The sequence below is a fragment of the Moschus berezovskii genome, chromosome 5 (genome assembly GCF_049115385.1).
Source record: "Moschus berezovskii isolate FMDL1 chromosome 5, NW_MosBer_1.0, whole genome shotgun sequence".
In the NCBI taxonomy this organism is placed as follows: domain Eukaryota; kingdom Metazoa; phylum Chordata; class Mammalia; order Artiodactyla; family Moschidae; genus Moschus; species Moschus berezovskii.
In genome coordinates, this window is record NC_142464.1 from 124,862,343 (window position 1) to 124,877,310 (window position 14,968).

General features: G+C 48.5%; 1 protein-coding gene across 2 annotated transcripts in view; it reads right to left on the reverse strand.

Moving 5' to 3' along the window:
* Window positions 1-14,968, reverse strand: part of HTT (huntingtin) — a 132,395-nt gene that overhangs the window by 72,755 nt on the left and 44,672 nt on the right. For both annotated transcript variants that reach the window (XM_055435305.2, XM_055435304.2), the window contains 11 exons: window positions 13,903-13,983; window positions 10,952-11,313; window positions 7,946-8,063; window positions 7,133-7,251; window positions 5,265-5,376; window positions 4,886-5,023; window positions 3,830-3,988; window positions 3,642-3,739; window positions 2,530-2,669; window positions 1,546-1,609; window positions 1,221-1,321 (listed from right to left, as the gene is read on the reverse strand). In XM_055435305.2, coding sequence (XP_055291280.2) covers window positions 1,221-1,321; window positions 1,546-1,609; window positions 2,530-2,669; window positions 3,642-3,739; window positions 3,830-3,988; window positions 4,886-5,023; window positions 5,265-5,376; window positions 7,133-7,251; window positions 7,946-8,063; window positions 10,952-11,313; window positions 13,903-13,983 — 1,492 coding nt within the window. The remainder of the gene's footprint in view (window positions 1-1,220; window positions 1,322-1,545; window positions 1,610-2,529; window positions 2,670-3,641; window positions 3,740-3,829; window positions 3,989-4,885; window positions 5,024-5,264; window positions 5,377-7,132; window positions 7,252-7,945; window positions 8,064-10,951; window positions 11,314-13,902; window positions 13,984-14,968) is intronic.

A 14,968-nucleotide genomic window follows, 5' to 3' on the forward strand; every position in this document is an offset into this window, starting at 1 on the left:
ATACATAAAACACAGAATTACCTACATAACAGAAGGCTGTTAGACAACAAAAGAACAAACGGCGGCTCACACCCCACAGCACGGACGAACCTCACAAACCAAGTGAAACAAAGTCAGATGCAAAAGTCCACCTACTGACTGTGTGCTCGCGTTTACACAGTGTGTAGGAAAGGTACGTGTTCCTCTAGGGACCGGAAGCAGACGAGTGGTTGCCTGTGGCCGGGTGGGAGTTGGGAGTTACTGCAAATGGGCACAGCAGATCCTTTTGAAATGATGGAAATATTCTAAAGCTGGACTGTGGTGAAGGTTGCACAACTCTGTTTCCAAAAATCCATTAACTGTACACTTAAAATGGGTAAGTTTTAAGAGATAAAAAATTTTACTTCCATAAAGCTAATTAAAAAAAAAAGGTTGTTTGGCTTAGTAACTCAACTTCCATGAATTAATTCTTAGAAAAAAAAGTTATATGTAAATATTTATCCATTATACTAGTCACTAGGTAAACATTTATGTGTAATACAAGTCATGAACCATTATTCATTATTTAAATCAATAAAACCTTAGTATCCAGTCAAACAATATTTACAAAAAAATCTATCACAACTACACAGTGAAAAAGTGGCCACTAACTAAAAATTTCTTGTGAAGAGTATTTACAGCCTTTCGTTATCTCACTGTATGAAATGTCGTGCACTTCAGTACAGAGACATGAACACAACTGAACAGAGGGCGACGCCCCAGAAAAGGGTGGTAGCTAGTCTGTTTTAGAAGAGTGTTTCTAACAGGAAGATGCTAACGATTATTATGTGGAGATTAACAGATAACAAAATTGCATGTACACTTTGTCCCAATTTTGAAAAAGAAACTTGTACAAAGGACATAAAGCAAAAAACTGTTCACAGTGGTTATCTCCAGTGGGAGAACTAGTGGTGATTCTTATTTTCTTCTTAGTGCTTTTCTCCATATTTCAAAAATTTGGCCATCAAAGTACACTTTTACAATATGAGGCTAGTACTTTAGTGCTGTCTTAATTTTCATTTCAGGCTCTTGAGACAGTAAAAAATATGCTTTTTGATAGCTTAAGAGAAATCGAAAGTGAGCTCAAAAGATTCAGGAATATGCCCTATGGCCTCCAAATTTCCTTCTCTCTTCCAACTGTCATATCATATTTAGTACTTTTACCAAGAAGAGTAAATGAGAGAGGAAATACTGGCAGATACCTCATCAACGAAGCTGCAGCAACATGCCGCACCCTGGGGTCTTCATCTCCAAGCAGATAGATGACAACGTTACTGAGTACCCGCTCCTGCAGTTTTAAAAGCTTTGGAAAGAAAGATAATAAAAACAAATATGATCTCTGTATTTAAGTGAATTTTAGATCAGGTATCTTGGAAAGCTGGTAAAGAAGAACTCAACGTCACTAGCCCTAAAGTCACATATACGATCACAAGCTTCATGATACAACACGTTCTTGGAAATGCCACACTAACAGGAAAGTGCACTCCTGGAAGTTAAATCACGGCCTCCCAGAGATGAAGAGCTTACCCCTGTATAGTGATGGGCCCCTCTGTGCAGGGTTTCTGCTTTGGCCTCCAGAAAGCTCACCAACCTAACACAAAAGAACATAGTTCCCTGTGAATAATTCAGTTACTGAACAGAGTCACGCAGATGGCCTGCATGACACACGGAGGATGGCCACGCCAGGGCCGCAGGCGGGAGCCAGGGGAGGCTCTGAGGCAGCCCCACATTACACGGCAGGAAGACTCCTGCTTCCAAAGAGGAGAACACACGCGCCTCCCGACTCCAGACTCATTCAGAAAGTACTCAGTGCTTTTCTTCTAAGTGAGTATAAACATCTGGTGTTTTGAAGGACCCCAGGTGCCCTACAGAATTAGCTCAAACACCTAAAGGTGGAGGGAGGGCAGACCGTGGGGAGGGGGCTGAGACTCTGGCCCCCTCAGAGACCAGCGGGCCCCCCCACCACTCGGGGTCCCGTACGTGAGACGCAGCAGGAAGCAGCCCTAACTTCACAGACATGCTCTAAGGCTGAAGACAATGACCCACAGAGGGCACCTAGCCCAGCCTGGCATACAACCAGCCTTCTACAAACGGGGGCTTAAAAAAAAACCCACAAACCCAGACAAAAAAGAAAATTCCCCATCTAAAAGAAAGCACAGAAAGAAAATGTGGGGAATCATGCTTTCAAAGAAAATGATAAACTGCAAGGCACCAGAAGTTATTCTTTAATTGTGACAATACCAATCCGCCGTCTGCCCTGGGCGCAGTACAGTGTGGCGTGCACTCGTTTCAACAGGCCCGCATGACACAAGCGTCGTTGTTTAGTGGCCAGAGCCCTTTCACTCTCGCTGTGCAGAGCACTTGAAGGACCAAGACTACCAGAGAGCTCCGCGATGAGGACGGAGCCTCAGAGGAGAGGCGCAGGCAGAGGGACACAGGCCACCACCCGCAGTTGGGCACCGGGCCGCCCAGAGCCGTTCCAGCCTGACCCAGCGGGCCCACTTCACCCACCTGAAGTCGATCTCTGCCACGGTCTCCAGAAGCTCCGTCCGCACCAGCCAATAGGAACTGCTCCGCAGGGCCAGCAAGTCGGTGATGAGCTGCAGCCCCCAAGCGCTGTAGCTGCTGCTGCAGAGGCTCATGACACAGAGCTGCAAGACAGGCAGAGGGTGGGCCTCTGCAGACCCCCGCATGCACCCCACCCCGTCCCTGCTGCACGCCCCCTGACAGCGACCTCTCTCGGGAACACTGACCACACGCACGTGCCTCAGTCACCTCGAGGTGGAACACGAGCATGTCACCGCCACAGGACCAGGCTCTCTCCCCCGCCCCTGCCTAGGCCCAGGCCTCTCCCCCAACACTGGGCACGCGCCGCCCCTGCTGGACCCCCATCCACCCCAGGCCCAGCGCCACAACCCGGGGCCCGCGCCCTGTCCAATGGGACCCCTCACCGGGCCGCCCAGGCCCCAAGGCTGCATCTCGCCCACCCCAGCACACGCAGGGCGACTCCACATGCAGCCCGCTGAGTGCTGCTAACCGGCCCCCTTCTGCCCCAGCAGCCACAGACTGACCAACACCTGGTGAACATCTGGGACCAAGGAGCAAGTCTGGCCGGGCCGTGACACTTTAAAGGGGGACATAAATCTGACAAAGGTAGGGTTCGGGGTTTGATTTTTACTGCTTAACATGCACTGCTGTTGGGCCAGTTGTGAGTTATGAACCAGCTGATAGAACATTTCAACATGCTACCTCATAAAGGCCTGGGGCCGTCCCACCACCAATACCACAGGGATTAAATAACCCCAGTGCCTCACTTTGTGCATTCGAGGGGCCTGAAAGAGCTGCTGCGTTTTAATTCAACAAGTTTTACGCTTAATATGAGCAAGGTAGAGATACCCTTTAGGAAAAGTGTATTTCAAACAAATATTCTGAGATTTAAACCGAAGTCTATTAAACCTTGACTCTGTTGGCACTGTTTTCCTTCTAAGGCTGAGAGGTAGAGACACAGATGTTCATTACTGTTGTGGATGGAAATATTTAATATTAAGCTTAACTTTTCATTGTTAACATCGGTAAAATTTCCACTAATCAAAGAAATGACATCCACAAACAATCATGCTCACCCTCACAGCGGCACAAGCCAACTTGCAAGTAACCGAGGATTCATCCTTCAGAGTTTTCTGCAGCAGAGGAATGCAGTCCGCCAGAGAAAATGTATTTCCTGCCCGGAAAAGCAAGCACAGACGCCTTCGTGTGAGCCTGAACACGAGAGCACCATCCAGGAGCGACGACGCTGAAAGGTGGTGCTTACCTGTCCGGGCTCTGATGGCGCCCATCCAGCCCGCCACGTGGAAGCGGCACCGGCTAAGGACGGAGCAGACGAGGGTCCCGCAGAGGATGGCTGTGGCTCCTCGGACCTGTGGGTCCCCATGATCGATGTAGTTCAAGATGTCTGACACGTACTGCTCCTCTGCAGAGAGAGATGGCCCGGCCACTGTACAGGTCCCTACCGTCAACTTTCTAACTCAGGGCAAAGGCTGAATTCTCAGGAAAGAAAAAGAAGGGCAAGGGAGCGATGCTGATCTAGAAAAGACTTGACTGTAACAACCATCAGTGGTAAAAAACATCCCGGATTTAAAGACCCTATATTCATCACATCCCTGACACCGCTTCAACACAATAGAGTTTCTGGGTTATAATTCCAGGTTGTCAGCCAGTAATCAAAATTCCAAGATTTTGCTTCAAGAAAATGACTAGAGAGCCTCAAAGTTGTCCGCACTTATTATCTAATATACATTCAAAAGCATGAGTTTGTCCCCTTGCCCAAGGAAAGAGAGAAGGGAGAGAGCAGGCGGGAGGGTAACTTTAGGAGAGCAATCTTCCACCAGTCACCCCATCAGAGGAGATGCCCCAGGACGTGCGCCGCGGAAGACTGGCCGGTGCCGCCCAGCTCATCTCAGCCCCCGCCGGCTCAGCGTGAACAGCTCGCTCCCCGCTGGCTCTGAGCATGAATGGCTCACTCCCCACTGGCTCTGAGTGTGAATGTCTGGTCTGGCTGGTGTGACCCAAAGCAATTTTGATTACACACAATTTGTGCTTCTGCTAAAATCCAATACATATGTTAATCAGCTCTTACATTCCCAGAATTCTATCGCTTTCCTCTGTGTGTTTCAACTAAACACTGCATCTGCACGGAGTCCAAGAAGCTAAAAACATGACGATTGATGTGTTTTATGGAGAGCTATAACACAGCTCAAACACTGCAAATTTACTAAGAAAACTTGGTGCTTGAAAACTAGTCAGAGTTTGAAATAGTTTTCAAACCAGTGACTAAACAGGAGGAATGAGACACAAAGTGTGAACATACCAGGGTATTCCACGGTGTCAAGAGGCACTCTGTAGAGTTTGCTGAAGAAAGACTCAGGATGAAGGGCCACGGCGGCTCCAACACAGCTGAGGGCCAGTGCCTTCACACTGACCCGCACGTCCCTGTCCGGAACCAAGGCTGCAAACAAGTCCGCCCGGCCGCCATCAGCATCACATCGGCAAATCTTTAGTTTCCAAACAAACAAAGCCAGACCCACGAAACCAGCCTCCCTGCCCTTTCCCTGTCAGTCAGTGAAAACCAAAGCTTGTCTCCAGCTTCTACTCTGGCTGCTGCAAACAGGCCCAAAGCTGGTGACTAAGGTGACCTCTGAAACCCAAAGTTACTCCCTTCAACTCTGCACCTGCTCTGTGATACTCACCATTCTTTTCCCCTGTGAGTAGAAATGAAGCAGACAAAAGGCGGACGCAATGGACAAGAGGGGCGGAATCCTCGTCGGTGGACTGGCCGATGTCGCCTTTGACCCGGCAGGGCTGTAAAGAGAAATCAACACTTACTGTCTTATAATCATGGAACCTACATGCTGATTCCTTAGTTCACCCAACAAAAAATTCCAGAGCAGCAACTGTGCCAGGAGCTTGGCATTCAGAGATGTGCCCGACCTCAGAGGCCACAGTGGGGCAGGATCAGACCCCCGGGGGGAGTCCTAACAGAGGGCCCCGAGGGTTAGGGCCGAATGAGCCCAGAGGGCAGAGCCCACAGGCAGAGGGAAGCGCCCAGGGATGCCCAAAGCTGTGAGGGGAGGGCCATTCCCCAAAAAACGGCCAAGGCCCAGACCGTGACTAAGCATCCACAGAGGAACTAAATGTGAAACACAACTTCTTGTCCTTGAGGAATTTAAAATTAACTGGGAGTACAGGACACTTACATGGAAAAGGCAAGCAATACAGAGATAATACTGAAATAGCTCAATGGACAACTGAGCAACAAGTTAAAACACTCAAACAACCTGAATTAAAAATGGGCAAAGACTTCAAGAGACGTTTCTCCAAAGAAGATATGTGAATGGCTAATTAACTCATGAAAAGATACTGCACGTCTCTAATCATCAGGGGAGACGCAGGTCAGGAACCACAGTGATGCACCACTGCACACCCAGTGCGACGGCCACTCTCAAAAAACAAAACAGAAGGAAGCGCTGGCGACGATGTAGAGCCGGAACGCTGGTGCACCACGGGTGGACTGTGAGGCGGTGCAGCAGGGACTTCCCTGGGTTCAGGCACTGCGCTTCCCATGCAGAGGGCGCAGGTTCAATCCCTGGTCAGAGAACTAAGACCCCACATGCCACACAGTGCAGAAAATAAACACAAAGCAGTGCAGCTGCTGCGGAAAGCAATACAGGGCTTCCTCAAAAGGTCAGAAACAGAAGTATCACACAATCCAGCAACTCCACTTCTGGTATATTACCCACAGGAAATGAAATCAGGGTCTTGAAAAGGTATTTGTACACTCATTGATAACAGCATTATTTACAACAGACCAAAGGTGGGAGTTCCCAACTGTCCATCAACAGATGAAGAGAAAAGCAAAATGCAGTAAAGACACGCAATGACACATAATTCAAAGGGGAGGGGATTCTGATGCCTGCTGTAACATGGATGACCCTGAGGGCACCAAAGGACAAACACTGTGTGATTCCACTCATGAGAGGTCCCCAGAGTAGTCAGATCCAAAGAGACAGGAAGCAGAAGGATGGATGAGAGGGCTGGAAGGAGACAGGAACGGGAGTCAGAGTCGGGTGAAGACAGAGTTTCAGTCTGGGAAAACCAGACAGTCCTGAGACTCTGCGGTGAGGATGGCTGCACAACATGTGGGCATGTGATGCCACTCAACCTTGCCTTCAGAAGGGTTGCGATAGTGAACTGCACGAGTGTCTACCACGATAAGTAAACAAATAATTCAGTGGGACAAAACCAAGACATGTTGCCAGGCCACACACGACCACCAGATGGATGGTCCAAGAAATCACGTGCGGTCCACTCGGTACCGACAGGTGTGTCCGGGAAGGACTCCCAAGAAGGCAGAACTTCGGGCAGTTCTCAAGGACGCACCCACACCTCCAGATGCAGACAGCAGAGCGGACTCGAGGTCTATGTGCGAAGGGGAAAGGGCTGAGCAAAGGTGCGGCCCCGGGAAAGCCAGGGGCGCAGCAGCCAGGGCACGCGCAAACACTCAGGCTGCAGGGCGCGGCAGCCAGGGCGCGCAAACACTCAGGCCACGGAGTCTCACCTTGCTCTCTGGGTCCCCTGGTTCGGCAGCTTCCTCTCTTGAGACAAATCTATCCACACTGCTGTCAGAGGCCTGTCTGCTGTGGCCCATGCTTTTCAACAAATGTGCTTGTTGAAGGGCTTCAAAATCAAAGAAAGAGACTAAGTCAACCGACAAGTTTCCAATTAAAACACAAATACACATATTGACACAAAGTCAGTATGAAAGTACAGGACTTATCCTCAAGAAAGGATGATAATTTCTCAGCTGATTTTCCTCATTTGCTATTTACAACTCAGGAGACAGACACCAGAAGACTTCTTGGAAGCTAAGACGTAAGAGGTCAGGGTTGAAAACAAGGCCTCTTGGTAGTACAGTAAGGCCCCGACATATGAGCTTTTGAGTCACAAACTTCCAAGATGTGACCTGTGTTCACAGTCCAATCACGGAAGTCAGTTCGCGAGCCTGGGGTCCACGGTCACATGCGTGCACCCTCTACAGGTGTACTCGACAGAGGACAGTACTGTATGCAGTGCTCACTGCTCAGTCACTCAGCTGTGTCCGATCCTCTGCAAACCCATGGACTGCAGCATGCCAGCCCTCCCTGTCCTTCACCATCTCCTGGAGCTTGCTCAAATTCATGTCCATTGAGTCTTTATTTCATGTCCAGGAAACAGTATGAAAACTATTATAAACCTATTACAGTACAGTCCTATATGGCCGATCATGCTAACTGGATACCTGAGCTCACTTTGCTGGACTTGGGGACAAAATCTTGGACTGGAGCTCAGTTGTGTGTCGGGGACTTAAGTACAGCGCCTGAAGTCAACATACCGATGGAAGAGTTCCTGAAAGCCTCTGCGTCCTCGTCAGGAAGGATGGCAGTGGCGTCCTCGTCCTCGGTCTGCCCCACCGGCATCCCTGGATACTGGCTGTCAGCGCCATCCAACACCTGGACGTGCAAGAGGGTCTGTGAGGGCTCTGAAGTGCCAGCAAGGGGCAAGTCCTCCAAGGCGGAAAGGCAAAGGCAAAATCCCGTGAGCAACGTGGACCACAGCTTACACACCAACAGGATGGTCACTGCCTCAAAGGCAAACTGGTACAGGCGTGAATAGTACCAAGGGCTTCCTGATCGCACGCTACCACATTATGGAAAGCTTTTGTGATTCTAAAAATGCTAAAGAAATCCCAATCTGGACATTTTTCTTTTTTGATTACAAAAAGACAAAAATCCAAACAAAAACCTTTGTGTTCACAAGCAAATTTTACAGCAAGTGAAAAATAAGGAAAAGTCTTTTAAACAAAAGTCTATCAATAGGTTACCCCCTAAACTGCTAGGACTGACCCAACTAAGTTTGGGGCACAGTATTTCATATATCTAGCCATACACACGGGTGGTGATTTCATACTGCCACATTTCTCCCATCCACTTGAAATCCCCTATAATTTAGTGAGACCCTCCGTATGTTAGTAGATTATTACCGAAATAAATTCTGTATCATTAAAAATATTATTCCTTTCAATTAAAATTAAAAAAACAAAGCTGAGCTATTAATATATGAGCAAAAACAATCAAGAAAGAAACCAATTTCCTCCACTCTCCAGATGACTTAAAAAAACAAGCACCCCACACAGGCTAAAACAAGAAGTTCTACCGTAATAAAAAACAACATTTTCTGAAAATCCCCGTACACCCCTGGCTGGCGTGAAGGCACCCGCACGTATTACGTCCCTATCCCCACAAGCCTCACAGCATTAAGCACCATCACCAGCTTCATTCTGTGGGAAAGGAAACAGGGGCAGCAAGGGCCACAGCTGTGGAGGCTGCCCAGGTCCCGAGCAGCTGAGCCAGAGCTCTCACAGGGCTGGGCTCCCCGCAGGCCAGGCCCCAAACCACAACACTGGAGGGTCTTGTGAGGAAATCCCGGCCCCTATAGCTGGCTCCTTTTTCTCTGTGGCACTTACTGCCACCTGACTGTGTGTTTATTTACCTGCCGATGACTGGCTTATGATCTGCCCTACTGAGACATGCGCACACTCTAGTACAGAGGAAGGGAAACCTGGCCCATCACCAGTTTTGGAAATGGTTTTACTGGAACCCAGCCATGCTCATTCCTGCACATGCTGTCTGTGGCTGCTCTGGCCCTTCAACAGCAGAGATGAGCGTGCAACACCAGCCCGCCAGCTCACAGAGCCAAGGAGGTGACTCTCTGGCCCTCGATGGAAAGGGCCCGCGGGCTCGCACGCTAAAGCGCCAGCTCCGTGACAGCAGTTCCGTACGCTGTGCCCTCTACTTCGTCCCCCATCTGTAGAGCAACTCCTGCAACGTAACGGGTGCTCAGTGCATGCATTCAACAAACAACACAGACTAAATAAAAAACACGGGAGCACCTCACAAACCAGAAAGAACTCTGCAGGGGTGAGAAACGTCAAGGGGAGATGTTCAGTCCCCTGAAGGCCAGAGCCTGGCGTGGGCCCCTGGCACAGCCATGCCCCACGGAACACGGCTGCTGCAGCAGCTCCAGACAGGATGCTCGCATGACTTCCTGTGGTCGTTCTGTCCAATGTCTAGAGAACCCGTCCAGAAAGCATCACCTATAAAAAGGCAAGACGGGCTTCCCTGGTGGCTCAGGGGTAAAGACTCCACCTGCCAATGCCAGAGACATGGGCTCCACCCCCGATCGGGAAAGATCCCACATGCTGAGGAACGTGACTCCCGAGGGCGGCAACTACTGAGCCTGTGCTCTGGAGCCCCAGAGCACAACCGCTGAGGCCAGAGCGCCCCAGAGCCTGAGCTCCGAAACAAGAAAGCAGTCCCTGCTCTCCATGACTAGAGAAAAGCCTGTGCAGCAACGAAGGCCCAGCATAGCCAGTAAATAAGTAAAAATTAAAAAGAAAAAAAACAGGCAAGAAGCAAGTTGGGGCAATAAAACAATGACAAACCCTCCACTCACTTACCCTGCCACTGGGCGCAGCACTTTCCCAGCCTCCCCTTCTCCCTGCCTACGGGTCAGGACTCTCCACCCTGTCCTGACTTAAAATCATTTCCCAGGTCCCAGGTATCAGAGTCACCTCCCACAAGCCAGTCACCCTATCTTCTGCCAGGTCCTCTGGGTCTTCTAGCTAAAAACCTCAGTGGTGAGCCCACTCCTCCAACCGAGCTGGTGGAGACCCACTGAGCTGTCAGAGACCACGTGACAAGTAGACGGCTGCCAGTGCTTCCTGACGTGTTTCTCAAAGCTTCTGCATTCACTCCAGTTTGAGAAAACAATTTTAATAAATAGAACACATTCAGTAGTAGCAGAACAAGTGCCAGTAGAAATTATTTAAATAAAATTGGGCTGGAAAACTCAGTTTATGCCTGTACCAAACTTCAGACCACTCCAGAGGGCTTCGTATCCACTAACTCAGAGGTAAGAGGTGCTCAGAGACACGTTCTGTAAGATGGACTATGTAGTCAAGGTTCTTGAAAAGTCACAAAGTATTAAAATAATGCACAGTATCACTGCTATTAATGACCTTGCATTAAGACTGCAGATCTGTTAATAACAGGTTCATTAAGGATCTTCACAATAATGACTTACCCTGTGCCCAAAGAGGTATTAAAGATTTCACATGCACTTAATCGCACTCATCGACTAATCGGACGTTTGACCTCCGTGTTCAGCACAAAGGACACTCTGCCACCTCCCTCAGGGAAGGCCTCCGATAGGGCTGAGCTGCCGAGTGAGGATCTGAGCTGGAGACCTCTACGTTGCTACTCACGGGTCAGGGGGACGGAATGAACAAGCAGGGGGATCCAGGTCTGGGGCCCCAGGGAAGGCCCCTCTGACCACTTACAATTTCAGAACTGTCGGAAGGGGTCACGGCTGAATCGGGCCCCTCGGTGGTGGTCTGGGAACTGTCACTGATGGGCGAGGAGGCCTGCGTGCCGTCGTTCAGGTCCATGGCGGGGTCAGAAGGGACGGCGCTCGTCTGGCTGGAGCTGTGGCTCAGGATGTCCTCCTCGTCCCCGTCGGTGGCGGCGCTCGTCAAGTCACAGGCGGCCAGATCCACCGAGTCTGTCTGAAGCGTGTGCTGTGACCGGGGCTGCTCGGTGATGATGTCGTGACCCGCAGAGTCAGCTGCTGAGCTGGTGGAGCCGGGGGTGGAAACCCCGGAAGAGGCAGCCAGCTCGCCTCCGACCTCACCCTTGACTGAGGCTGCAGACAAAGGAACATTCACTCTTCAAAGGGTCAGCAAGAGCAGGCAACGGGGAGCCAAATATTTGCAGAATACCCCCAAATTCACTGTCAGCACCTGTTTTAACTGCAAAACTTCCTTAAATACAGTGAAAATATGAACTAGTCAATTCCAAAAGCAAGACAAACAGTGCATCCTTCAAACATTTTGACTGTATTACTTATCTTTTCCTCTATCACTATATTGATAAAATAAGGACCACAAGTAGATATTTTTAAATGTTACGAACATTCCCGAGTGGCATTTCACCGCCAACTCTCAAGTTTGACAAGCAACATTTGTCAAACCACCTCCAGCTCTCAAGCTGCTGCTCCGTCCTGAGTGAAGAGTGGCATGGAGACTCTGGTGACTCCCTGGCAGCCATGTTGGGGTACAGGCGGGGTGCTCACAAGAGCTCAGAGTAAGTGGCGCTCCGGAAGGTGGGCTTTCTATCTTCCCAGACCCCATTCAAGACCCCTCAGCCAGTCCCACTCCCCTGCAGCATCAACTTTTCCCTAGTTATTCAGTTCAGTTCAATTCAGTCGCTCAGTCGTGTCCGACTCTCCGCGACCCCATGAATCACAGCACGGCAGGCCTCCCTGTCCATTACCAACTCCCAGAGTTCACTCAAACTCATGTCCATCGAGTCGGTGATGCCATCCAGCCATCTCATTCTCTGTCATCCCCTTCTCCTCCAGCCCCCAATCCCTCCTAGCATCAGACTCTTTTCCAGTGAGTCAACTCTTCGCATGAGGTGGCCAAAGTATTGGAGTTTCAGCTTTAGCATCAGTCCTTCCAGTGAACACCCAGGATTGATCTCCTTTAGAATGGACTGGTTGGATCTCCGTGCAGTCCAAGGGACTCTCAAGAGTCTTCTCCAGTGATTCAGTTCAGTTCAGTTCAGTCACTCAGTCGTGTCCGACTCTCTGTGACCCCATGAATCACAGCACGCCAGGACTCCCTGTCCATCACCAACTCCTGGAGTTCACTCAAACCCATGAGTCGGTGATGCCATCCAGCCATCTCATTCTCGGTCGTCCCCTTCTCCTCCCGCCCCCAACCTTTCCCAGCATCAGAGTCTTTTCGAGTGAGTCAACTCGTCGCATGAGGTGGCCAAAGTATTGCAGTTTCAGCTTTAGCATCAGTCCTCCCAATGAACACCCTGGATTGACCTCCCTTAGAATGGACTGGTTGGATCTCCTTGTGGTACAAGGGACTCTCAAGAGTCTTCTCCAACACCACAGTTCAAAAGCATCAATTCTTCAGCGATCAGCTTACTTCACAGTCCAACCCTCACATCCATACATGACCACTGGAAAAACCATAGCCTTGACTAGACGGACCTTTGTTGGCAACATTAACTCCCATTAAAAAACACCACCCTACATAAGAACCCACACCAAGCTGTGAGCTGTGTCACTCCTGGAGGCCAGGGGGTCAGTAAGCACTTGGGCTCATGGATAGCTGTAATTTTTTTTTAGTGTTTTAACTTTATTTTTGTAATTTAAAAAATCTACCCACTCCAGTATTCTTGGGCTTCCCTGGTGGCTCAGATGGTAAACAATCAGCCTGCAATGTGGAAGACCTGGGTTTAATCCCTGGGTTGGGAAGATTTCGCTGGAGGAGGGCATGGCAACCCACTCCAGTATTCTTGCCTAGAGAATCCCCATGGACAGAGAAGCCTGGCCTGGCAGGCTCCTGTGTCCATGGGGTTCTATTTTGTAGACTAAACCAGTAAATAAATAATCACCACTGCAAGTATTCAGGCCTTCTCTGCCTGTATTTCAGCCTTATCTTCAGCTATCTAGAAACACTCATCTGGCTCGGGTTGTACAGACCACGCCTCTCAAACGGTTTTCATCTTTTCCACTTGTTACTGTGGTCTGTCACATTGATTGATGTGTGGACAGTGAGAAACCCCTGCACCCTTGGGACAATCCTACCTGACTGCATCCATGTTCATCAGCGACACTGGCCTGTAATTTTCTTGTTACTGTATCTTTACTGTATCTTAGTCTGGTTTCAGTTTCGGGGGATGGTGGCTTCACAGAATGAGTTTGGAAGTGTTCCTTCCTCTGCAATTTTTGGGGACAGTTTCAGAAGGATGGGTGGCAACACTTCTCTAAATGTTTGGGAGAATTCACCTATGAAGCCATCTGATCATGGACTTTGCTGGTTGAAAGCTATTATTGATTCAATGTCAATACTGATAACTGATCTGTTCTTATTTTCCATTTCTTCCTGGTTCAGATCCTCAGACAATTTTTAATCCCATTTTCCTCCTCACAACCCATGCAATTCATGAGATACTTTACCCACCATTCCTAGTATAAACCTAATTTTAAAACAGCTTAAAAATAGCATATATTTGATATAAGAAAATATCCTATATAGAAAAATAGCAAACATGTGATCCAAGAAATCACACAGGTAGTGTTTCAAAGTAAACAATCCGAAAGAAGCCTCAGTTATCCAGCGTCTGAGTGAGCTGGCTTCACGGCTGCCTCCGACGAGCGTGGCCCACTGAGGCACAGGGGGTCAGTGGACAGGAGCAAGGGGGGCACCTCTACCTGAGAAGGCGGGGCTGCTGCCCTCCGATCTGGACTCCGAGTCATCCTCCAGGGGCGCCGCTTCTCCGAAGAGCACTTTCCCTAGGGAAGGACGCGAGAGTCCTGAGCTTGCTAATAAAGAGCTTTGAAGAGCAAACAGATGTGTGCTCCAAGAGGAAAGCACGCACACACTTAATTCCTGCTCTCAAGCCTGTCATCACAGACATGTCTCTTTATTCCTCTAGAGTGCTAATGCAAAATGCAGAGATATCCTATTTAGAGCATTATTAAAATCAATAAACCTGCATGAAAAACAGTTAAAAGCAATGATTCTCAACCTGTACCACAAAGTACTTTAATAATTAATATTAATTGACTTAAGACTACTGTCAATGTTAAATAATTTATGTTACTATTTAATCTTAAAAATGTCAAGTTATAGCTAGAACCGCCAGGATATTCATATCTCCAACGAAAAGTCACTTTTATTATCTTTTAACCTGCTGGATTTCTATTGCTGATAACCAGTACTCAAATACTGTATGATCTGGGAGGATGGAACAGTATTTCATCTTAAGCAAAATTCTAAAAATACATTTTACAGTTAATGGTTTCCAAATTATAACAAGAAAAAAAAAACAGTCTTAACATGATTTAAGTGGGATCATTAAATCCTTATGGTTACTTTACATATAAATGTCATTAAATGACACTATCAAAATAATTACTGGCAAGTTCCAATTTCTAACTTCACTCCTCTTCAAAGATTAAGTCACAGGTATGATAACTTCCATAAATCTACACTGATGTGACTTTAGGGAGGCCTGGCATGCTGTGATTCATGGGGTCGCGGAGAGTCGGACACAACTGAGCGACTGAACTGAACTCAACTGATGTGACTTTAAAGCCCTCCTCCCCATCTGGGAAAAAGCGAAGGAAACTCAAGACCTAGATGAAACTAACACAGCAACTTGGCTTATCTGCTAAATAACACAGCCCTTTATTACAGAACAAGTGATTCACCTGGAGAAAGCAAATAACACTCCAACCTGTGCATTCAGAGTTAACGAAAGCAGCCTCCGTCCTT